We start from the raw sequence: 25,192 nt of genomic DNA on the forward strand, positions 1-25,192 counted from the left end.
CAGTTACATATTTACCTCCCATACTTTCCATTCATTTTCCAGCAGTGAGATAGCTAAGGCCAGATGAGGCATTTTCTCGTCAAGCTTGATCTAATCTAACCCAGTGCACACAAATAACCTGGGTTGGGTGATGAAATACCAAACAATTATCTGTTCAGAATGATTAATATGGACTCCACTGGATGTGGGCTCTCTTGTATTTGTGGATGATAGGGATTAGAATGGGCCCGCAGCCCAGAGGTCCTCCACTGTGTCCTAAACAGCCATGACTGTAACCTGGCTTGGATAATGAAGTGCTTCTGCCTGCCAGAACTTTGTTCGGTGAAAGTGTGTTGGGACCACGTTGCTTAATTCACATTAAACTGAAATAACCTAGAAATGAGAAAATTGACTTATTATCTACTTAAGAAGGCATAGAGGTCTAGTAAAAAAGATTAGGCTTGGCGCTGTCTCAGAAGCAATTAGACACACACCTGTGGAGAACAGAACAGCATGATATAATGACCCCAAAACACCTTCACTCTCTAAAAATGTCTAACCACTGACTTGGTCCTGGCTTAAGTCATTACTCTGTACTGTACATAACACATGTGGCCTGACGGAATATAAATTAACCAGCTACAGCAAAACAGGGAGGTCTGTGAGATGCCTGCTAGACAGCCAGGTTCACAGCCAAGACAATCACCTCAGTCCCTTTTTGACCTGTACTGACATGCCTGAGATCTAGATAAGATGATTTTTAAATCTGGCAAATCAGAATCAATAGCTATTATCATATCAGTAGTGAGAGCATTAATTGCTAATGATGGGGTCCAATACAGGCTTGGGGCCCGTGAAGATCAATCTCTCTTTCACTGTCTGGCTCGATCAGAGCATGAGACACTTATAGGAACGTATCTACACAGGCACATAGGAACATGCGCTTGAAAATACACACAAAAATAGTCTGCCCGCTGGATGCAACATGCAGCGGTGTTACATCGCTGTTTCATTATCTCCTCAGACAGAGACAGGGGGAATTGCCTCCTGCTAAGTGGTCTCTTCCCAACAGAACAAGACCTCAGGCACGTACGCAACGCACCCTTGGAACTACTGAGTCTATCACAGAGGTATGGGATCGAAGCACGGAAAAAGAAAATGGGATAAAAACAAGGACTTAGACACTGAAAGTAAAGCCACTCTCCAATTAGTGGGAGGAACATGTATGTGGGGCATGGGAATTAAAAAAAAAAAAAAAAAAAAAAATCTGTAGTTGCATTTTCAGCTTCACTATGCTGCAGTATTTGCTTTCATCATTTCAGAACCCAGAACTAAATTAGTCCATTGTGACTGTAACTTGACATGGGGAGAGATTACCATAAAGATGCAGTGGAATGTCGCCCAGTGGTTTTCCTCCCCTAACAACGTGTTAATGTTTCTGTGAATCAATTCAGACACCGCAGACAGAAAGAAAATGACTGACGGACTGACTGAACTACTGCTCTGTGAGTCAGAGTTGGGCCAGCCCAGAATCCAGTCAGTGCGTCTATCTAGTCTGTCGGTCCATCTGTCTGTTAGTCTGTGGTTACCACCACAACAGCTGTCTGGAAAGACAAGGACGTTGAGGTGATAATCCAGAAAATTATATGAGCAGAAGTGGGAACAGACCAAGTGGTAGTACTGGTGGTAAAAGTGTGTGCGGGATTGTAAGAGCACAAGTGTATGGGGGCTGCATGGTGTCCTTGTGGATAAATATCCTGTGCCAAATGTGGGGTTCCAGGTTTTACTGCAGTCAGTGTTATAAAAAATTACTCTCAACATTTTCTCTAAACCCCTGCCAGCTTACTAATAGAAAAATTGGGGAAAAAATAAACTGATATTTATAAAAAAAAAAAAAAAAATCAACAAAGCTTCCTGTTAAGGTGTTGTCAGTCCAGTACCTCCCACAGGTAGCTTCAGATCTGGTGACTCTGAAGGTCATAAGATATGATTTTTTTTTTTATCATCATCACACCATTCTGAGCCCTTTTGCCCTTTGGATACAGGCATAGTTGTCCTGAAAGAGACTCTTCTCCCCAGCACAGAAACACTTCATCATAGGATAAATATGATCACTAAGAACAACTCTGTGGTGCGTTGCACTGTCCACTCCCTCTGAAGGGATAAGTGAAGACAAACCATGCCAGAAAACTGCTCTCAGCAGCCTAACAGAACATCGGCTCTCCTCTCTGTAAGATTCAGGGGTTTGGATTTTTCCTTTAATTTGCTCTCTATGTCTTCACATGTAGCAGATGCCCTCTGTACCTGCATATGTAGTGGTCGATGTTGAAGCTGCCAACTTTACATTTGATCTTTGTATAAACATCCTGGACATCCACAGAGGCACTCAGGTCTTCTAGTTCACTGATGACACAGATCTCTGGCAGAAAGACAGAAACAGAAAAACATGTTTCTCCATTTTAATAAATATAACAATTAAGATAAACCACGGTGGAAAGACACACATTCACTTGGAAGCTCAAATCTGTATCAACCCTTAGTTTGCAATATGGCTGTGGCCACCCTTGTAGTTCACAAACAGGCATTACAGCTGAATTTGGACTGCATGAGAAGAAGTTTCATCTCTGCGAGTGAATTTTGTTACCCTGTCCAGGTCTTGCCTTTGGCCTTAGTCCAGCTGCTGTGGTCAATTCCTGCACAGTGGATGCTCAGTGTGTTTTTGAAGCTGGACCAGTGTTAGGCTGATTAAGGCTGAAGACACACACACACACACACACTCACACACAAAATGTGCAAACCCATGCACTATTTATATTGGTATGCCTGGCTGTGTTTCAGTGATCTGTTTGTATTTCAGAAGGCAAAGCATCTTCTCAGATGAATACGATATCCAACTGGCCCCAGAAAACTCAATCTGTCTTAATGAGGAAAGAGAGGGTGAATGTGTATTTACACAATATTGAAAAGCATGTGGACTCTTCTGTGTGTATTCCTAAAGTTGCATGTGCGTGCCTCTGAGCACCTTGTGTGCAAACAAACTCACCCACTGCAGGCAAAGTGAGTAAGCTTCATAGAAGGACTGATTAACTTTGTACTGAACCGAGCCTGTGAGCTTAACTGTTGAGTCTCTCTCATTGTTTCCACTGAGAAAGTCCCACAATCACAGACTAGCTTGGGAAATTGGACTTCATACATGTGAAACTATGGTTGCTGTTGTACTGTTGCCTTGTGGTAATTCTGAGAAATGTAGATGTTCCTAATAGCTTATTAATATTGAAACACAAGGCTTGTCAGCTTTATTGTGGATACTGTGTGGAAAAAAAAACTCTCCCAAGTTGTCCGACACTCAGAAAGTCATAGTCTCCGACACAGTGCTGATATTGATGTATGAGTTTTCTAAACCCACCCTGTAAGAGTACTGGAAACCTTTACTCTCTTCATCTTAAAATGGCTCATCTTAAAAGACATAAAGTGTACCACTGATTTGTGCCTTCAGCAAAAGCCTCTAGAGATTCACGCTTGAATTTCTACTTCTAATCTTCCAACACATAAAAGCATATTACAGTCGAGGACCAATAAGCCTGGAATGGCTGTTTTTCCATTTCTCTGGAAAGGCAAGAATCTTATTTCCTTTGTAGCTGAAAAACATATTACATAATAAAAGTTCTTTGCAGTCATATATGTGATTTTCTTATATCCAAGAATGCATTTGTGATAACAGGCATCTAATAAACTGCATACACACAATTGTTGCTTTCAATTAAATGCTTAATGTGTTGCATGCAGAAAATCCATTGGTAAAATCATTTCGCAACTCAGATGGCACATATCAAGCCCAAATCCAAAGTAATGCCTATTTAGGATGTCTTTAAGTCAAACCATCTCTGTGAGGTCCTCAAAAACATTCCATTTCCACTATTAAAGACCTTAAGCTGGGTGATCTGGTTGGCAGATGCTAAATATTACAGCCACCAATTAAAGGTGAATCTAGTCTTTCATCGCTCCAGTAAATTTAAAGGGACAAAGAGGCAGTTCGCTTGGGATTCATCATCCATTTATTTATTTATCTTTCCCCTCCACCCCCCCCTTTTCCAGCTGCCTTTCCCTTCTTACAGCTTAACATTTGACTGAGAAAGGAGGCGTACGGAGATCACTTTAAGTGTTAATATTATAAAACCTTTGAAGGCTGGCTTGCACTCATACACTCCAAACTGACACACTTCCATTAAAATCAGTTCCTATGGGAAAATTTATTCTTTGGATAACAGATACTGAACACTTTTTTGTGTATTCAGATATGGTGCAGTTACTGTTTATGCTACCCAGTTCTTTTTCAGCTATTTTAATTCCGCTGCAGCCGCACAGAAGTAAAATAATCTTATGTTTAGAGCAGAAAATCATAAACTTGATCTACCAAACTTTGCAATATTAATCAGCAATAGAAAACTAAAAATGTACAGTAATTGAAATCAATCTTTATTAGGGAGAAAAATAATGGTGACTATGATGTTAAGGTCAGCGTACCTGTCTTTTTGGCAGCTGGATCAGGAGCAAACATTTTAACTGTAACCTTGGGTAACATCCATTGCATCCAAAGGCTGACCTTCCCACTGGTTCCACCAATGCTGCTAGTTTTCTGCTCCAGAGTCACTGTGTCTGCAAATGGACCATCATCTCCAGCAGGCACTGAGTCACCCTAGGGAGCCAAAACAGAACTCTTTTATTGGGGATAGTAAAACAGAAACAAGCCAGCAAACATGCACTACCACAAAGCTCTGTGACCATAATGCGAGTCACATATTAGCATATGCGTCCTTCACTTAAACTGTTAATTAGCCAGCTACAAATCACATTTTCGTCAGTGATACTGTTAAAAGATACAATAGCTAAACAGACCAAAACAGAACCAATTAATTATAACAAAAGGACATTTACCCTGAAATTCCTATGTTTGTGTCATCCTCGAGTACCATTGGCTTGAGTGCATGGGTTCAACCATGTGTTTAGTGAATGTGTATGTTTGAAAGTGTTGTCGCTGTGCATGTAGCCATAACAAAGCAACCACCAAATATTGAGCCTTTTAGTGCATAGATGACATCAGTGTCTGGTGAGCAGAACCCCACACAGAACAGAGAAATGTGTGCATGTCGGTGAGGGGTGCATTGTGCGAAGCTGTCACCGGTGTTAACCCCAAACTAAGCCACCAGCACCCACATGGCCTCCTTTCACTCAAGTGCGCCAGGACACACACGTCTTGCAGCCTGGGAGAGAATGGGAAGTGAAGACCGGAGGTGGGGGCAGGAATGGGAGGGGGAGGGCGGTGGGGGGGGTTAAGCTGAGAGGCAAGCAGGATGCGGTGAAGAAGGCTGCCTTCTGTGAGCTTTCAACTCATTACTGGGGGTTTGGCAATGCAGTGAAGATGACAGCACTGGGGACATTTTTACTTCTCACTCTCTTCCTAGTAAATGCGTTCTCCAAACATGTACAGTATCTGTGTGGCTCACTCAGAAAGTGAAAAGCCTGCAAACAAATAATACTGGAATTTGAAGCTTTGGGATTGCAGGGTTTCATTTTTTCCCGCAGCTTTTCCCATCATAGTGCAGTAATGACAGATTGTGTCATGGTTATCAGCCATGGCTGTGTTTGGTGAGGAGGTTATCAACCATCTCAATTAGAAACCCCACAGCTGCTATGCTGATTACAGTGTTGTAAAGAGGATCCAGATGAGGAAACTATGTCCTCTTTCCACAGCTGGGGGGAGGGATGAGGGCCCCACACTAATTTGCAAATTTAATTTAATCACACAGTTGAGGCTGGCTGACAGCAGCGCATGATAACAACGGATGACAATAATATAAATAAATTAAGGATTATGCTGATTCAAAAATAGATGCAACGTCACAGTGTATGGGGACCACAAGTAACTGATGAGAAGCATGTGCTCCATGCACAAGTTCACACTGTAAGAAAAGTAAAGGAAAGCACCAAGACACAGGAGTGAACTTGGTTGACGTGATGGGTATTTAAGTTCTACATATAATTAAATAGCTATACATACATATATGCACCAAAATAAATAATGATACTCCTTAAAAATAAGGAACTTAAATACCATAATTATTATACAAATGCCACAGTGATAACTACACTAACTCACTCTGTGTTTAATTTATTTAAATCAAGACTGTAAAAGTGTCATTAAGTGTCTCCACGGAACTAAACAGTCAAGTTAGGCAAATGTGTGCACATATGTGAATGTGTGTCCCTCTCTGTGTGTGTGTAATATCGGTGACTGGCAGTGAGTAATTTGAGTCTAGCAGTAATGGTGTTCCGTCAGTCTCAATGAGAGATATTCTGTTGTCAATTGCCATTTGGGGACTAATTATTGCTGAGATGAAGTCAAAATATGGCTCTGTGTGTGCGCGCAAGTGTGTGTGTGTGTGTGAGTGTGTGCGTATGTGTGGTTAGGATTGTTTAGTTTACAGTTCTAACCATTTGGTAGGATTAGACTCTGTAATGTCATGTGTGGAAACAGGAGCCAGTCGCTGGCGCTGTGGGAACCAACCACCATGTACTACAGCGTGGTTATGTTGGAGCATTGGACACTAGACTGCTTTAGCTTCCAGGCCAGAACTGCTGCTGTCATCTTTAGAAAGCTCATTCTCATGGAAACTGACAACAGTCACAAGTAAGAAGCAATTATGCGTATTTCACTGTCATTTTATTTGGCCATGTTGAATCGCACGAAAAAAAGAAGTTATAAGTCTCTATATTATATAACACAGCAGTCCGCAATGATTTAGTTACTGTAATTTTTTTAACAAGATGAAAAAGTTAGAATATAACAATACAACAAATTATAAAACATTTCTGTGGATTTCTTAAAAAAAAAAAAAAAAAAAGAAAAAAAAAGGCAAAAGATGGACTACAACTTTTTTCCCAGTGTCTTATCAAGGTGAGGTCTTGGTGTGGCTTTGGTGGAGGATCTGCTATGTCCCTGAGCTGCCAAATCGGGGCCCCAAACAATCACACACTTTCTTAGAGGGAGCTATTTTCCCACACCTCCGCAAGCCAAGTTGTAAAGTATACAGTTTAATTCCTGGGCCTCTGTGCTATAAACGGGCTGAGGATCCGGGTTTATTTTCTCTGCAGAGTTTGTCTTTGCTCATCAGAGAGACCCAAACATTGGAAGACAACAGCAGGCTGGGAAGTGTCAAAGGAAGATGGAGGAAAAGGATGATTATTAAAAAAAGAATTAAAATAAGAATGACTGAGGCACAGGTGGAAGGATAACTTGGAGGAGAGAAAAAGAAAGCTTTGAGAACAAAACTAGCACAGAAAGAAATAAGAGAGCAGCATGACAGCACTTTAGGCAGAGAAGCAGTAAAAGACAAGAGGGAGAGTTGAATGCTTAAATGGGGGGGGGGGGGGGGGGGGGGGTGCATGGAGGAAAGACAAAATAAAAAGAAATAATTAAAAACATGGAGAAAGCAAAAGAAGAGAACCAGGATTTGAAAACTCCCAGGACAAGTCATAAAATTATGACAGCAGATATGGCTGCCTTCTCTTCAGAGTAATGGAACCAGATGGCACTCACATTGTGGTGCTCAAAGCATCAAAGAAATGCTAAAAACTCAGTGGCAAAGTTTCCAGAAATCATTAATTGGTTAAACCTTGTTGTGTTCAGTTTCAAGTAGGAACTATTTTCTTTCTACCCAACCACACCAGCAAAACTCCACATAAGTTATCCACTCAGAAAACTGCCCTTTTTAATGTCAGGGAGTCATTATTAGAGAGTCATCACTGTTAATAGTGCAGGTAAATTTTTAGATGAGACTTTCTTTTACATGGTTGGTGGTGATCAGGCATTAGTCAGGTTAGAATGAAATGTTTTATAAGGTATGGTGAGGGCCACAAGCTGGTGACAAAAGGTATGAAAAAAATCTCATTAAACTGAAATCAGACTAAATATCTTTTAGTAACTAAAAGATATGATGAAAAGAAGAGTGGCGAAAAAATCAAAAAGCTAAAAGGGAAACTCCTGTTTAATAAACACTATGCTGTGTCAATTAATGAACACTAGTAGAAATCTTGTATGTAAAATATCGAAGTATAAATATAATGCTTCATATTTACACACAAAGAGGGGAGAAAATATCTGAGGGGTGTGATGTGAATGTAGCTAGAGAAAGAAAGGGTGGGGGTGTGTTGGAGAGAGACTGCCGCCACTACTGCTGAGACTTATCAAAACAGCTCCTACATTCTTGCTCAATCACCCGGCCTCCCAGAGGACTAAACACTTCTACCAGTGTTTGTACTTAGGTAAACAGTGACAAGTGGGCTGTCAGGGGCCACAGTGGCCTTGCTATAGAGGCACTATACCAAGTTCTTCACAGCTATACTAAACTGCTGACACTTTTCTAAGTTCCACAAATGACGCAAGAACACCCACATGTCGATAGCATGGAAACAAACGTGGACGCAGATGCACACTGACACATGAAACACTTTTTTCATAAGCGTGTACTCACTATTGCCTCTCAGGGCAGTACGGTGGTCATACTGTGATCCCCGGGGCCCCACGGTGCTGACAGGGAGATGCTGTTCAAACACTATTATATCCTAGACTATTTTCTGCTATGCCAACACTGACCAGCACCCATTATCATTTTTACAAATTCTATATTTCTGCTTCACAAAAACACACACAGACGTATTATTACTCAATGTCCTGGTGGCCGAGGCCCCAAGGCCATGGATCCACAGTTTTTCATTGTTGCTACAACTGTATTAGACAACAGAAAAAAAAAAAAACTTCTGCAACATTAACCAACGCTGGGATAACCACCACCTAAGGACAAAAAGAAATAAATCATATTTGATGCAACTCCCTAAGAAAACATGACTTTAATATTTTCTCCCTTTTTGCACATGCCCACATATGCATTGCTACATTTCAAAAATCCTTCTGGGTTTGATATTTTATCTGAGTGAAAAATTTAACAACAGGTAACTATTTTCCTCACATTAAAAGGCAAGTTTATACTCAATCCAGCCCCAGCTTAAACGAATCAAACAGTGTTCACAGCCTAGCCTGGAGTACCTCCTCTGGGTAAGAAAAACGAATGTAAGAAACACAAGCAGTGATCATATTTTTCCACCTCTAAAAATTTTTCCCAAACAAAACATAATTTTTTCAGACAAATCGCATGTGTTAGCACTGACTCAGCTACTTATGACAATAAAATAACAATATTTGCACTTAAAATCGTAAATCAGCATCAGAATTATGTATACAACAATGGCTTAAACAGCATTTGTTACTGCATGACTCACAGCACCGAGCTGGAAAAAAGATGTGTGCTGGCAGGCTGTCTTTAGGTCTTAGAATAATAAAGCAGCACAACATTAGAGGTGGAATACTGATTCTGACAAAAAGTTTAAAAAAAATGACTGAACCTGTGCTGTGTGAGGACAGTAAGATTTTTTTTTTTTAAAGTACAAGTACACACATGAATGAACGAATGAATGAAATAATGGCCCATTTCATGTGTTCAAGAGGTCTGTCTGGGTGAAAAACCACAGTGTCGATAAGCAGACTCATACAAACTCTGGACCGATAAATAAAAAGTGTAACTGTGAGAAACGCCAACCTCAGTGGGGGAGCCGAAGTCTGCAGAGGGGCTGCAGGTGCTGGTGTCAGGCAGGGCGGTGCCAGCACTGCTGCGTACAGGGGAGGATGGAGCAGCACCGGCAGGCGGATCTGGGATGTTGGAGGTCTGACGCAAAATGCCATGTCTCTGGAGACGGGCCCACGTCGAGCTCCAGCTGAGGAAGAGCTCATACAACAGCTGAACCTGGAGAGTGAATGAAAAAGAAGAGTGATAAACAGAATGTGATGGAAAGGCAATACATAACAATTAATGTACACTTGATAACATTAATTCCCAGATTAGATACTGTATTTTTCAAGGCATTAGACATCAAGCACCAGTGCAACATGACTGAAAACAATACAAAGACAACTTACCAAACACTGAAACAAAAATTTTATTACTGTTTGACACAAAAGCTCGTTTTGAATGGGAAGTGAGGCCTGTGCTGTGCCACCTCCTTCTTTAACAGCACTCTATTTGGAAACATATTAATGCATATGTATCATTCAGTTTTCCCGATTAGCTTCTCTTTCTTACTTTTGCAAACACATCCCATTATACACACAAACGAAAAAGTTATGTGTGCAAATGATCCAACACAGCTGTATACTCTTTGAATACACCAAGTATGCTGTGCCAATTTAGTGCCTTAAAAGATAACCTAACACACCACAAGTAGTTGTAATATTTGAAACCAAATGTATTTTTTTTGCCAAGGTCTGACTCAAACAGCTGCACTGGGGAGTTCTCATGTAGTTCTGACTTCTGAGGCCATTACCGTGATTTGGCTTGGCAGCTTTGTTGTTATGTGACACTAAACCTAGTTAAAGCTGAGAGAGAGGGAACGAGAGAAGGAGGAAATATTAGCCAGAAATGGACCTATCATTCTCATTCTTTCACTCTCCAACTTAACATGCTTCTGTACTTGTCAGTCAGAGAGGACTTGTTTCACAAAAAGTATCTAAAAACCTGTGTTTGTGTTTCTGCTCGTTGGGTCGTACTTTGCGAGGCACAGCATGCTTACACACGTGCTTCACTGTGCAAATTGTTATCCATAACAACAAAATCCCAAAGAAACACCCACAGAGGAAAGTAAAGTTGTGTCATCAATTTCCGCTTAAAAACTCACCACGATTAGGAAAAACTGAAGGCCCTACGTCAAGTGTTCTCAGCTATTTATCATGTGTTCACATTAAAAAAAGTCTCAGCTTTAAACAACAACAAAGCCAAAAAAAAAAAAAAAAAAAAAAAAAGAGTGGAAAACATGAGACGAAAGCAGGGGAATGTGATGCGATGCGTTCAGTTATTCATGCATTCACTCAGTGCTTTTTAGGAGGAAAGAAGGGAGAAAAGCAACACGCTTTCACAGTGAGCTAATTTCTGGATTTCGAATGCTTTGCTTCTGCAGCCAGCTAACCCCGCAGCCCCCACCACTGAGGGTCCCTTAAACTTAAAGGTGCACAGGCACATGAGCACACATACAAAACAGACTCCAAATACATTTTTACTCTCAGTGTCTCACTCGCACACATGCTCTCCTGTTAGCGCACACATTGCAGGGAGGTCTTCCACAAATAATCATAAATCAAATTAGAAGCAGCACAATACATTACAGCTGCGCCATTTCAAACATGTCCAGGAAGAGCTGCTACGCCGATTCAGCCGCTGTCCAGGGACAGGGCCAACAGCTGTTTGCCATACCCAACCAAAGCGCAATGCCGGCAGGGGAGGTACAGCACCATGCTCCCTTCTCTGAGAGTTTGGGGCCTGGAACTCCAATCAAGCACAACAAGGCCTACTGCACTCAGTAGCAGATGTGGAAGAAGAGAGTCAAGACTGCTGAGCATAGGAAAAAAGGGAAAATGCGTGTACAGTGAGATCAACATGAAGATGAATGACAGAGTTGATACACAAACTCTGTATTAGCATCTGGGATAAATACTTGTCCTTAATTGTATGATGAGACTTTAAGCAGATCTTGAACTTCTTTCCATCCACCAGTTCACCATTGATCTTCATCTTTGATTTTCATTCTCTCTTGTCCTTCACCTCCTACTTTCCCTCTGTCATTCACTCTCTCCTATATCAACTTGCTGCTGCTGATATTTCTGCTTAGCAGGGTCAGACGGTTTAGCTCAGCTACTGCTGTTGAGATAGTGGGTAGGCTGGGCCACAGATAATACGCACACAGGCGCGCGCGCGCACACACACACACACACACACACACACACACACACACACACACACACACACACACACACACACACACACACACACACGAACTTATAATACAGATGCTACATTTCATGAGTTTGGGAAGCGAGCAGAACATTTGGAGACCTGGATTCTCCAAAGGCCTGTCATCTGCAGATCAGGAGGCCTGTTAGGGTGCAGTAGTACAAACTGGAGACTGAACAGAGGCTTCCAACAGTCATTCATAAAAACACACAGATGGAGAAGGACAGGAGAGCATGCAGATGGCGAGTGGTTGTATCCTTTTATCCAATGACAATATGTCATTTTTGTGAATAGAAACTTCAAAAAAATGACACACTGTTGAGTATATGTGGTAACCCTTGTGTACATGTGAACAGGTGTGTGTATGGGTGTGCGTATCTGTTCACTGAAATGCTGTACAGTTATGTGTCAAAGGTTAAAGCAAACAGTTCTTTCAAGGTGGTCCTGATAATGTAAAACTACAGCTACTAACCCCATCCCTCAGACAGTCGCATGGATCATTCATAAAAACTATTTAGTGCTACAACAACAAATGTAATATTGATTAATCTTCACTCTAATTTTGAGCGGTAAATAAAGTCAAGACACTGACAAGTTTAGAAAAAGTGATTGATACCAGAAAAAAATAACGCTGCCCTTCAAACTTTGATTTGTTCATCAAAGAATCATCTGTATAAAGCAGTCACAAAGCTGCCGGCCTTTCTGGCAATCAATCTGTTAATGTAATCTGGAGACATTTATCCCCTCCAGTCCAGACTCCCAATCCAAGGTTAGAGTGGTTTGTTGGGTATGCTGTGCTATATTGCACCTTGTCACTTTTCACCCCAAACTTTTGAGTAGCAGTGAATACTGAAAAGCAATGAAGTAGGTGTCATATTTACATCTTTTCCGAGCCACACTGTGCAAAATGAGACTATGATCCCAGTTGCTACCTGTGAAAATGCAACACAGTGTTTACTTGAAGGCTTGACTGTTTCAGCACACTGTCTAAAAATACTTTTGTTTGTGCTATGAAGTAATTCATCATGTAATGGAAATGGAAAATCTGACTTAATGTCACAAACATGCAGCTGAATAGCCACGGGGAAATTTAAGTGGCCAAATTTTTTATTTTTATTTTTTTTGGTGCTATTTGTTTGCTTTAAATGTATTCATGTTTCAAAATCAGTGTTATAATTTATTTATTTTGAAACTGCAGCTGTAACCTCACCCCCAAAATCCAACAATCTTATTGTACAGCAACTGTGCAGCGTTCTGACAACCCCATATATATTTCCCCAGATGGCAATGCTAATTAGAAAGAAGATCAAGTAGTGTGAGGTCTCTTTTGTTCTGGAGAGGGTGGGGTGGCTCTGGCAGCAGTTCTTAAAAAGTTACAGTGAGACTTGAATCTGCATTAGCTTATTACCCCCCTCAAGTCAGAAGAGAGAAGGAAAAGAGGGAGGTGACCAGATGGGATGAGAGAGCAGAGGAATTATGACAGAAAGAAAAGAGATTTTTTTTTTTGTGGCATCCAAAAACTAATAATGACTCATCATATAATCACAATAAGACTTCCCAGCCCTGCCAGACACCGACAGTCTATTTGACAGGGAGAACAGAGAAGCAAGAGAAGAAACTTTCCCCCAATAAAGTTCCTCTCCTCGCTGGGAAACTTTTCACCACGAGCAGATTAAGGCCTTTAATTCGTTTCTGGTACGAATTCCCCTCAATATCACCATGGCTCATCACTGTGGTCGAAGACATTTAACAATGTGACCACTCAAAAGGTTGACCCAATTAAGTGTTTACAGAGGAACTTAATTCAATACAGCTAATTCAATTGTAAAAAAACAAAACATGTGTAATGGTACATGTAGATGTGATTGTAAGAGAGAAATGAAAAACAACGCAGGGACCTAACTGGGAGACAAACATGTTGTTTCCAGTCCGTCCGTATTCATCACAATCTCACTAAAGCATAATAACACGCTGTAAAACAATGATGATGAGTACTGCAGTTCCCCACTCATCTTGACTGAGACCTCAAAATGTTTTTACCAAAACAAACAAGGCAACACTCTCATGTTTACACTTCCATTTTCGTGAAAATTATACGAGTTCAGAAGATGAGGCAGTTTGTTTACTGGAGTCAATCTATATCAGAAAATCATGCAGAGGCAGGATCTTCCTGCCAGGGTTCGTGTGTTCATATTTCAGGAAAGTTTACAGGGGGATGATTTGTATAAATATACATGTAATTCTAATGACTACTTTGTGAATTTGAGGACTTTCTGACTGACCTGAGGGTTGGAGCACTTGACGTGGACGGGCTGTAGATCAACATGGAGGCACACTACAAAGGAGTGCCTTCCCTCAGAAAAGCTCTGCAGCTTATGGGATGTGACAGCCAGTGTGGAAGTACAGCCCATAGGCTCCAACAGGCTCAGGCTTTGCTGCTGACCCAGCAGTGTGTATATGCTGAACTGACTCAGGCTAATTGTCCATGGGAAGGCATCACCTGCAGTTACACATAAAGAAAAAAAGGATCCATGAAGACATGGAAAAGTGATTAAACAGTACAAGAACAATATGTATATAGCAAAAGGCAAAGATTAAAACACACAGAGGAGACAGACATTACGTGATGTGAGAGCAAAGAGCTCAAGCCAACTATTTCTGAAACTGGGGTAAAGCAAAATTCAGAAGAGTCCTGGAAAAAGGTCAACAAGAAGAACGGTTAAAAATAACAGTGAGGGATAATCAAAGCAAAAACATTACAATGCACAGATTCACCTTTAATTTCTTTTCTTGGTGATTTGTTGACTTTTTTTAAATAAACAGATTAAAAATGGTGGTACATTGCATCACTAAACCCCCGCACCAACTTATGATCTCCATCTTTATGTAATTCTAGGAAAGACCCCAAAGAGGGGTTCCTTCTTAATCTATCACAGACAGCAGTCATTGTTTTTTTTTAAACCAAATGCCCTAGATCTATTTTGCTGCATTTACATATATTATATTACATATAATCTCCATAAGACATGAATATGCCATCTTTCTACAAATCTGCCATAGTGTTTATGCCATATGAAAGTCACTGTTTCCAATATACATGATTCTCCTATACAGATGGCGGCATCATGCCATAGCAAAGCATTCAGCATATTTTGGTCCTGAGAGGGAATAAGTACTGTGTTGTGTTCCTTTTACAAGAGAATCCATCACTTTCATTAAATTGCTGAGAATAAATTTTCTAATGTATGTCCAGTATAACCATATCGATTTTCGATATTTGTGTAGTTTTAAACGAGTATGAATCATAGGCCATATAAGCTAAGGTTTAGTTTGGATTTCTCATAAGAAGATGCAACCAAAAGGGGATTGGGTCTCCGGCAGGAACTGAACCAACAACTTTTTGCTTGCCAGGTAAATGTGTAAACCACTACAGTACAGAGCCATCATCATGCCACTTAAATACTGCAGATGGACTTGTGATTGGTAACAGCATAAATATATAGCTGAAATGAAGGGCTACTGTTATTTTATTATTTGCAGTTTACTCTACAGTGTAACTATGACCTTCTGCTCCTCCTGCTCCTCCTCTTCCCTTTTCTTCCTTTTTGTTAAAATCCAGTGAGAGCAGGTTTCCCAGATCTTGACAGTCTGATTCCAGGATGCCTCATATGTTTATTTACATTTTCACCATATATGGGTACCATGAAACAGACAGTGGCATGGTTTGAGTTTAAAAAAAAACATTTGAAAGCTTTTACTGTATATGAGAAGAACTTCATGGAAATCCTGAAGAAAAGCACTATGGAATAGTGTTTTGTCTCCAACTGAATACTCGACATGCATTAAGCAGGCAGGAGATCCCAAACACAATGTTAAATGAAGGCCTATACTAAATCTGTGAGCCTGAGACAAGATGCAGCACTGGGAGTGCTTGAACCAATTAACTTGCTGACCCTGGTAGCACAATCTTACAGGGATGAGGAACAGGTTCAATATCCCTGGGCCACGAAGAGCACTTTTACCAATGTGCCCTTGGCAGGCTGCTTTGATCCTGAGCATTGAATATGAGGGATGAGGAGCATTTCAAAGGGTAGGAATGAATTACTAAAAGCATGGGTTGTTAATTTTCACTGCAACATTGACAAGGCAGCTGATGTCACTGTTTTTGCTGTCGTTTTTCTTTCTCCTCTGTTTTTTTTACATCTGTATGCCCAACGCTGATGTCATTAAAAAGTTTGGAGAAAAGAAGTGTGCCCCCCTTTTTCTTCTTCTGAAGAGAAAACATTGCTCAACCATCTAAGTGTTGCCTGTGTCAACTACACCAGGTGTGCACACCACATGTGCACGATCTATCTCTCAAAGTCGCGCTACTTAAGTTTGTTTGTCTTTTGTCATGGTAAATGAGTAGCAGTGGGTCAAAGGTTTGCTCAGTGTTGAAAAGACTATAATGATGATGAATTGACATTATATAGCCTATTACTATTGTGAAATCATGCATTTCAATTAATAACAGAAAATTAATTATTTGAGTGGTTAAGTCACCTTTTTTCCACCAACTGGGATTAAGTTTCCAAGATTTCCATTTTTAGCTTATGCACCTATCTCAACCAGTTGAATCTTTCAAATCAATCAAGTCTTTTTGACATCAGGTTGTTCTCACTGTGTATCTGGGTGTGTATGTATGTGTGTCCAAGTATTTCAATAATGCTAATTAAAGTTCAGATTTTATTAGATACCCTATGAAAGCCTACCTTCTTCCAAGATGGGCTTTGAGACCACAAATGGGAGTTCCTGTAGTGGTTCCATATACTTGTGCCCAGCACTGAGGATACTAATCTGAGGCAGGCAGACTACCAGAGTCCCAGGCATGGAGGTCTGGTTATGGTACCAGCTACGCACAGTGCCGGGAATGTCGCCACAGATGATGGTGCTCGGAGAGGGGAGGCTGTCATTGGGGAGGAACACGCAGCACGACTGCAGCTCCAACTTGAAAAAAGGGAGAAAAATGAGGGACAAATGAAATCATGTTAGCTAATTCTGACTCACTTGATCAGTAAACATGCACCTGTCTTATCGTAACCAGTTGCTCAAGGGTCAAGGTTTTGTGCCAGCATTACAAGACTTGGACTGCGATGGAAAGGATGTAAGAAAAAATTGTGCAACACTCTGGGTGTTGCTGGAAAAGCCTGAACATGCTTAACAATACTTTCCTTGGTTTAAAAAAGGGAAAAATCCTACATTTAGTCATACATGCTAAAAAGCAGGATTTGAGACTGAGCATCCTTTTAAAACCACTGTGAAATTCAGAATCATAAAAACAAAACACCTTTAACAGCTCTGAGGTTTCATCAGTTAAATATTGAAGTCTTTTTAAAAGCACTGGAGACCAATTCCAGCTGCATTATGTCACACACATTTCTTCACCCAAAAATTACACAAATAAACAAACACATAAAATAAAAATGTGAAGCCTTTAGATCAGTAACCAGTAGCCGGCAAGAGTGCAAGCAACAATTCTGAGCCATAATATTTCTTCGTATTTTTCCATTTTACCACAATTCCACAGATTTACAAGCCCAGTTAATGGAAAGGAAAGGAGTGCAGGGTCCAGGGGGCAGACAGCAGGTGTTGCCAGATACTTTTGTGTGTACATGTGAGTATATTTCTGACAGACAGACAGATGAGGTGCATATAAATGTTAATTCTCAGTCTCACTTATTATGGATGTTGGATAATGGATGAGCACCTTGGTTTCATGAGCATGTAATCTTATACGAATATATGAATACCTTTATTAGTCCCACAATGGGGAAATTACAGTTAACAGAACACCCATCCAAGGGGGGGCAGGTGTCTGAGGTCATGATATATAAGATATGTTTGCTGTATCTTACATGTTACACACATTAAGACATGCATTCTCCAAAAACAAATGTGCATACGATTGTACGATCTTTGGCTATAACTGCAGGGGCCTGGAAACCTCTTCTCCAAGTTTTCATGGGAACTGAGAGAGAAGGTGACACAGAGAAAAAGACCATGGAAGCCAGATCAAGAGAAGGAGAGCACGAGAGAGAGAGACAGAGAAGGAGAGATATGGTTACACCGTCATCATACTCTGCTTCCTTTTTTGATTACTCTTTAAAGGGTGGTTTGAAATCGGAACACTTTTGCACAGTGACACATAAGGCTTTGGCCTTTTTAAGAGCTGGCATGCAAAGAAAAAAAATTAATCGACACTGCCTGGGCTGTTGCAGATCTAAGCAGGGTTAAGCTGTAAAGCAGGCAGACATACGGAAACTGCCGACTTTAACACCATGACTCTGGTCTGCACTTTGAGGTTAGTGCCTGACGCTAATGCTCTCCTGCTGGACATCTTGAATATATAAAAATATATATACACCAAAGTCCTAAACCATCAAAATATCAGCTGAACAATGATACTGGCTGATGGGTATGCTGGAATAAGGAACATGAGTACAGAAAAAAAATAAGCAGCAGTGGCTTCAGTTATCTATAGTGTACTGTCAAATATTGACCAAAAAAAAAAAGGAAATTACAACCAATTTATTATAACTAGAATCCACCATCTGACACATAGAAGGATATCACTACATTAATTAATTACCAATATCAGAATTGTCACATTAATTGACAGTTTGATTAAACAGCTGGATCATGTTCAGGCTCATTTAATGTAAAACAAAGCTCAATTCTAATTCAAATGGATGTCTGAAGCTAAACCACATGTCTGAGTGTATTTACAAAAGCTTAAGCCCATTACTTCAAGAAAAAAAATGTATACAAAGTTTAATCATAATAAATATAATAGACATAAATTAAAGCTTCTACTTAAGCATTTACTGTTCCAAATAGGTCATTTGGTGTTGTATGCAACTATTAAGAGGTAAACAAAAACAGGCACCTGCATATGCACCACCATATCTGCTACAGTGAATGTATACAAAAATACCGTATTTTCCGGACTATAGAGCGCACCATACTATAAGCCGCACCTACAAATTTTTTGGAAAAAACTGGAAACGTACATATATAAGCCGCACCGGGCTATAAGCCGCTGGTATCTCCGCCGCTCTCGGTTTTCCACAATTACTCGGCACTCAGCAGAGGGGGACAGACAACCCCAAATTTGAGTTATAACAAGTCAATTCACCATTGATTCGTTCACGCCGAGCTTACGTGCAGCGGCTCTATTTCCCTCCTGTAGTGCCAGGTCGATAGCCCTCAACTTAAAAGCGGCATCATAGGAAGTTCTTTTTGTGGTTTCCATGATGAGGGAGTTTGAAAAAAATCTCTTTTGTGCCTGCTGCTAGCACTTGTTGGCGCTTTCTTCTTTGATTTCCAACTTTGACGTCCCATGATTCATATCCTGCTAAAGAGCCCCCTGGTGGTTAAAGAAAAATCCACAGAAACGCCGCACCGGGCTATAAGCCGCATGGTTCAAAACGTGGGAAAAAAGTAGCGGCTTATAGTCCGAAAAATACGGTATATATAACACCTTAATGGTGTTTGCTCATGATTTTATAATGACAAAGATGATGTCAGGTGTATGGCATCTCCAGTCTTCTTGGCACATTAAACATAAAAATACTAACAATAACCATTTAACATCTCACAGATGACAACAGAAGAAAAGTCAGACAATTGAATGACATTCACTAAGGCTTACCGACGACTGTTTCTGGATGTTTATGCAATGGCAAGACGGCATAAAATGCTTCAAGAGGCAGAGTATGTAATGGAAAAGAAAATGGCATGTCAGTCCTAAATCTGGGTGATACAAAACTAATCTTGGGCTGGCTGTTTTCTCCTTTCATTCCCTCTTGATGACAGCTAATAAAAGCCACAAACACACAGAAACAAACATGTTGTAATTACAAATAGCAACAGAGCACAAGGCCATCAGAGGATAGTGATTAAAGCAACAGTGTTTTAGGTCTACAAAGCATTCCACGCACTAGGGACCAGTGGGGCCTTGCTGATTAATCCAACTTCTAGAATCTGAACAACAGCACAGAAAGACAAATATTATTATGCCAAAAGAATAAATAGCTGTACTGGTTAGTAGATATCTAGTTAGGGTCTTGAACTAAAGACTGGGCGGTCAGTGAGTTCATGTACAATCGTCTAATTGGTAATCCATACCTATTCAGGGGCACAAACATTGTCAGGTATTCAATCTGCATCCAAGGCAACTATGGTAAATAAGCACAGTAAAATATAATGAAAACTGCTAAAGCTGGTATACATTTGTTATTTTTTATAATATAAAATATTTAGGAATGATTCATCTCCATCTGTATCTGAAGCAAAACACACAGTGTGATAGGCAAATTATATATGTGCCAATTAATTTTCCAAGTAAGTACAACAGGTTACAAGAGAAAATGTTAAAATGCAATGTTGGAAAATGTGTATTTTTCAATTCTAGCAAACTTCTAACCAACAAAGAGACAGAAACAAATGACACAAACAACGCACCTTAGCAAGGTGTTCAGAATTTACAAAAAGCATTAGTGAAAGAAAGAATATGAAACTTTAATGCCAGACAATTTTTTGCTGAAATGTACTTAAAATGCCAGCCAACGTATTGAAAAAGAATTTGAGAATGCCCATCCTTAGTTGTGTCACGTTATTAGGAACGTGAACTCTGAATTGAATGGCTATCCTCCACCCTGTTCTCTGTGCTACCATTAATAGCAGGTCACCCTGGTCACCTCGCAGACCTTTCCAAGGCTCCCCCTCTGTGGTCTAATGTTTGAGCTGTGACTCATACACACACAGGGAGACAGACATACAGTATCCAAACAAAGACGACAGGGGCAACAAAGGGCAAGAAAGGGGAGCACTGGAACTGCTGAATAGTGCTGACAGATCCAAGAGAGAAATAGTCTGAAGTCAGAATGTCCCATATGCATCATTGCTTTGATGACTGCCAAAACCACTGACAGCATCTCTTCTCTCTGACCAGCTCTACATCCCTCCATCACCCTAACCTCCCATGCCTCTGTCCTTTTGTCCCTCTCATTGCTGAGCACGCATTGATTCAAGGTGGAAAATCTGTGTTGAGATGTTGTGACCAGAGAAAAGTGATGACAGGAAACTTAGGAGAGGAGAGGAGAGGAGAGGAGAGGAGAGGAGAGGAGAGGAGAGGAGAGGAGAGGAGAGGAGAGGAGAGGAGAGGAGAGGAGAGGAGAGAAAGGAGAGAAGAGAAGAGAAGAGGAGAGGAGAGAAAAGGAGAGAAGAGAAGAGAAGAGAAGAGAAGAGAAGAGAAGAGAAGAGAAGAGAAGAGAAGAGAAGAGAAGAGAAGAGAAGAGAAGAGAAGAGAAGAGAGTCGTGTTCAGAATGATGGTTGGCATGGTAACATACAAGAAACTTTCTCTTATTCACAGGTCAAAGTGGAAAGTGAGCGTATGTACATGTTTTATGTCTCACCCTCAGGTGTAAAAGTTCAGTTGAGGTTGTGCAGGGTCATGTTTGGTATTCCACACAATTGTGTTTAACAGCTCTGTAACAGGCCAATAAACACAGCACTGGAAGCAGTTAGTCTGTGCGACAATGTCCCCCTCCCACAAACTGAGGGCCAGGCCAAGTTCATGTATGTTTGTGTGTGAGGGAGAAACTTGCACAATGTCCTGTGACAGGAGGAAACTGACAGGAATACCAGGCTGACCTAAAACTCATTATGTTCCGTCACATGCTTGGATGGCAGAGGGCCACATTTTCAGTACTCACAGGCCAGTCACAAGGCTCAGCAAACTAAATTATATTTTTATCCAAAATAGGATAGTGGAAATGTATTTTCTGTTAGTGTAGACCCGTGGAAAGGCAGCGTTTCCAAATACAGCTAAAGGAAAATTCTGAAATGAATTTAAAAATAGAAATGGGCACGAATAATATGTGAAAGCCAGAGGCATAATTGCAGTGTGGAATATCTGTTACACAACTTTACCCTACTGGGTTTAAGGGTAATGTGGAATAAAGCTGCAGCAAAAACAAGACAGATAGCCCCTGGAAATGAATCAGGCCCAACAAATAATAATGTATGTGACCTATGCTTTAACAATCATGTAGTTTATAAATTTAGTTCTGATTACAGATGGATGAATGGAGCTGAATGGTGTTTGAAAGGGATTAAAATTCAGATTTGTATTCAAGTTGGTCCAAAGTTCAGAAAGGCAGATGGTTTCATATAATATCCATGTTATTATAGAAGATTCAGTGGGGAAAAGAAAAATCAAAGGATCATAATTGTCCATTCCTTTTGTCCAATGACATCATGTCCTGTCAAAGTGAAACAAAATCTTTCAACATAACAAATGGAGTTAACACTCAGCAGCCTGGGACCGTACTTTAGTTACCTACTGCCTCTAATAACAGATTCGGTCAGGAAAATAACACTGATGGACAATGTGAGTATCTGTGTGTGCGCGTTTGTGTGTGTGTGCGTGTTCAGGGGCCATAAATCACTGGATCACTTGCAACACATTAATATACTTCAAAAACAGCGAGGAAACTTTTCAATTTTGACCAGGAAATCTCAGTTAAACAAAAACGAGACTGAAGCCAATCAAGTCCTTATGAGGCTGCATGTGCTGGGATTTTACTGTAAAAACATGCTCAAATGACAGACTTGCACATTTACAAAAACATGAGCACACATACGCTGTGTGTGCTTGCATGTTCACGTGTAAAACTTAACATGTACACAATCATAGATCATATCCCCCCCCCACCCCCCACCCCCCCACCCCCGTCCAACTGCAGTCATCAGTTATTTAAAGACAAAAAAAAAAAATCAGTTTGGATTCAGAATGAAAAAAACTGTTGAACAGAACAAATGACAAAAAAAAAAAAGAAAAAGAAAACTTTCTCAAATCAAGCTAAAACATCTATTCACAACAGCATTCATCTCAAGGTGCTTAATTTTATAAGGTTAAAGGTTAAAACCCTACAATATTAGAGAGAAGACCCAAAAACAGGAAGAGACCACTGGCAGAAAAGGCTCAGAAAGAGGGGGCCAAAAAACAGGGCAAAACCCAAACTGGGACCTGGTTCCACAAGAAAGGGGCCTGATAGCTACAGGCTCTGCCTCCCATTCTACTTCTGGAAACTAGAAATCGCAAGCAAGCCTGCAGTCTGAGAGCGAAGCGCTCTATTGGAATAATATTATACTTTAACATTGTTAAAATAGGGCCTGATCATTTAGGACTCTGTATATGAAGAGTTTAAAATCAGCTCTGGACATAACAGGGAGCCAATGAAGATATGTTTCTTTCTAGTTTTGTGTGTTCAGTACAACAAACTCCTTGCAGGTTTTCCTTGATGGTAAAATCACCACAAAAAGGAGTCCATCAGACTGCCTCTTCAACATAATTCCTGAACCAGTGAGAACACTGCTTTGCAAATCTGATACAGAGGAAAGGACTGCATTTCTCACCTGTGCTAATTAAGATGAACCTGACTCGTGTTTCATCAACACATCCTTGGCATGCAACAAAATTTTTCTTATTAGGTTGAATCATTCAGTGATGAGAGTGAGTGGTATGACATCCGGGGTAAAAAGCTGGCTGAACATAACGCAGGGACGTATGCCTTTAGCATGATAGATTAACACATATAAGTTGTATAAGTCTCAGTATGCATGCTGACAAACAAGTCAGTAAGAAAGCCTCAGAGCTTTTGAGAGTAACAGACGTTTTTGAGTGACAGACTGGTTATTTATTAGGTGACCAGTGCTTATCCTTAGACTTAGGTACTGAGCCCTTCCTCTCAGGCCTCTAAATGAACAAGGATCTGCTTACACTTTGATCTATAATACACAACTCTAATTGAATGTGGAATCTGGATCAGGGAGCCATATGCAGTCAAGAGTAAATAAATACTAGAAAAAAGACAGACGTACAAAAAGCTTGAAGCATAAAAAACTGGAAATATATCCATTTTGAGGTTACTTTGATTAAATGTTAAGATGCCTAAATACATTTTTCCCTTTGTTTCTTTCCTCTCATCCCTGTCTGGCACCAGATCACAGAGTTCGAAAAATGGGATTCTTCTTCTACTTTGTTTTTTTCTGTGCGTGTGTAGTTCTGCTCAGTTTTATTCCTGATCACTTCTCTGCACCATCAGATAGTATTCAGAATACAGCCACATGTGCTGACCCTGTTTCAAATCTTTTAGTCTTAATACCCCCAAAAAGCATCCCTTACTTCATGCACTTCTGAGCGGCAGTGGGAGTGCATGATCTGTCTTGTGTCGTACTTCTCCCTTGAGTTTTTGTGAGGACGGTTTATCTGGTTCCAGCAGAGCAGGTTCTAATAGAGAGGAAGCTGAAGGCCAAACACACTCAGGCTTTAAAAGGCTGAGGCCATGTGGAAATGGCCTATATAACCACAGGAGGCTCTTAGGATCTGCCGGGCCACGCCAGTAAATGACAGAACAGTGAGTTAGATGGAGGACAGCCTGTCTACTCTTAAGACCAACTTAGAAGAGCAGAAAAGAGTATATTATTCACAGATAGCCATTCATAGAATACAGTTAGACGTTTCAATCATGAACTGACAGATTGCAGGACTGAAAGACCTGCCTTGATTAAAGGAGGGATTAGAAATTTTAGTGATCATAGTAAAACAAAGCAAAACAACATGAAAACAGTATACTCTCAGTATTTAAAAATGTGAAGATTTTAGAAAATTGAACTGCTCCACTGTATGAATGAGTTAGTGTGCTTTAACTGAAAGAGTGGCACTGCAGCATTAGCTATGTGAATCTTCCTAAATTGCCATTAATGAAAGTGCCAAATTTTGCACTTTTGTCTGTATCACATGACACAAATGCGCAAGCACCCTCACCTAAATCGACCCAGGCAATGAAATACGTGTGATATCAGTCCTGTGGTGCTGTACAAATCCGCTCTTAGGCTTATTGTTTTCATATCACTGCAGGGAAGAGAAACTTGGATGCTCCAACTCTGTACAGACCTTAACAGAGCACAGACTTTGTAGGTCAAGATCACCCCTCTGTAGAGAGACCCACAACATATGAAGGACGCACACACACACACGCTTGCACGTTCAAACACATACGTACTGACACATTTTTCCCTCATTTTTTTCAACACACAATAATAAAGCTACGACACACAGGAAATCACCCAGAGATAGAGGAGAGGAAATTAGAAACACCCTCTCAGCATCCCCAATGAAAACATTTGCAACTCTGGAGCAGAAAAATCTCAGTGGAAGGATCGGCAGCAAACGGAAAACACATCCCTTTGTTTTAAAAACCTGATACCTCTC

General features: G+C 40.5%; 1 protein-coding gene across 3 annotated transcripts in view; it reads right to left on the minus strand.

Annotated features, from left to right (window-relative positions):
* vps13b (vacuolar protein sorting 13 homolog B) overlaps nt 1-25,192 on the minus strand; it is a 313,875-nt gene that overhangs the window by 140,484 nt on the left and 148,199 nt on the right. For all 3 annotated transcript variants that reach the window (XR_004021152.1, XM_030749245.1, XM_030749244.1), the window contains exons 23-27: nt 16,625-16,859; nt 14,156-14,373; nt 9,633-9,836; nt 4,504-4,675; nt 2,284-2,398 (exon numbers count right to left, since the gene is read on the minus strand). Coding sequence is in view for 2 of the 3 variants with exons in the window: in XM_030749245.1 (XP_030605105.1) it covers nt 2,284-2,398; nt 4,504-4,675; nt 9,633-9,836; nt 14,156-14,373; nt 16,625-16,859 (944 nt within the window). In the remaining variant the exon portion in view is untranslated. The remainder of the gene's footprint in view (nt 1-2,283; nt 2,399-4,503; nt 4,676-9,632; nt 9,837-14,155; nt 14,374-16,624; nt 16,860-25,192) is intronic.

This window comes from Archocentrus centrarchus, chromosome 16, assembly GCF_007364275.1.
Source record: "Archocentrus centrarchus isolate MPI-CPG fArcCen1 chromosome 16, fArcCen1, whole genome shotgun sequence".
Taxonomy (NCBI): Eukaryota; Metazoa; Chordata; class Actinopteri; order Cichliformes; family Cichlidae; genus Archocentrus; species Archocentrus centrarchus.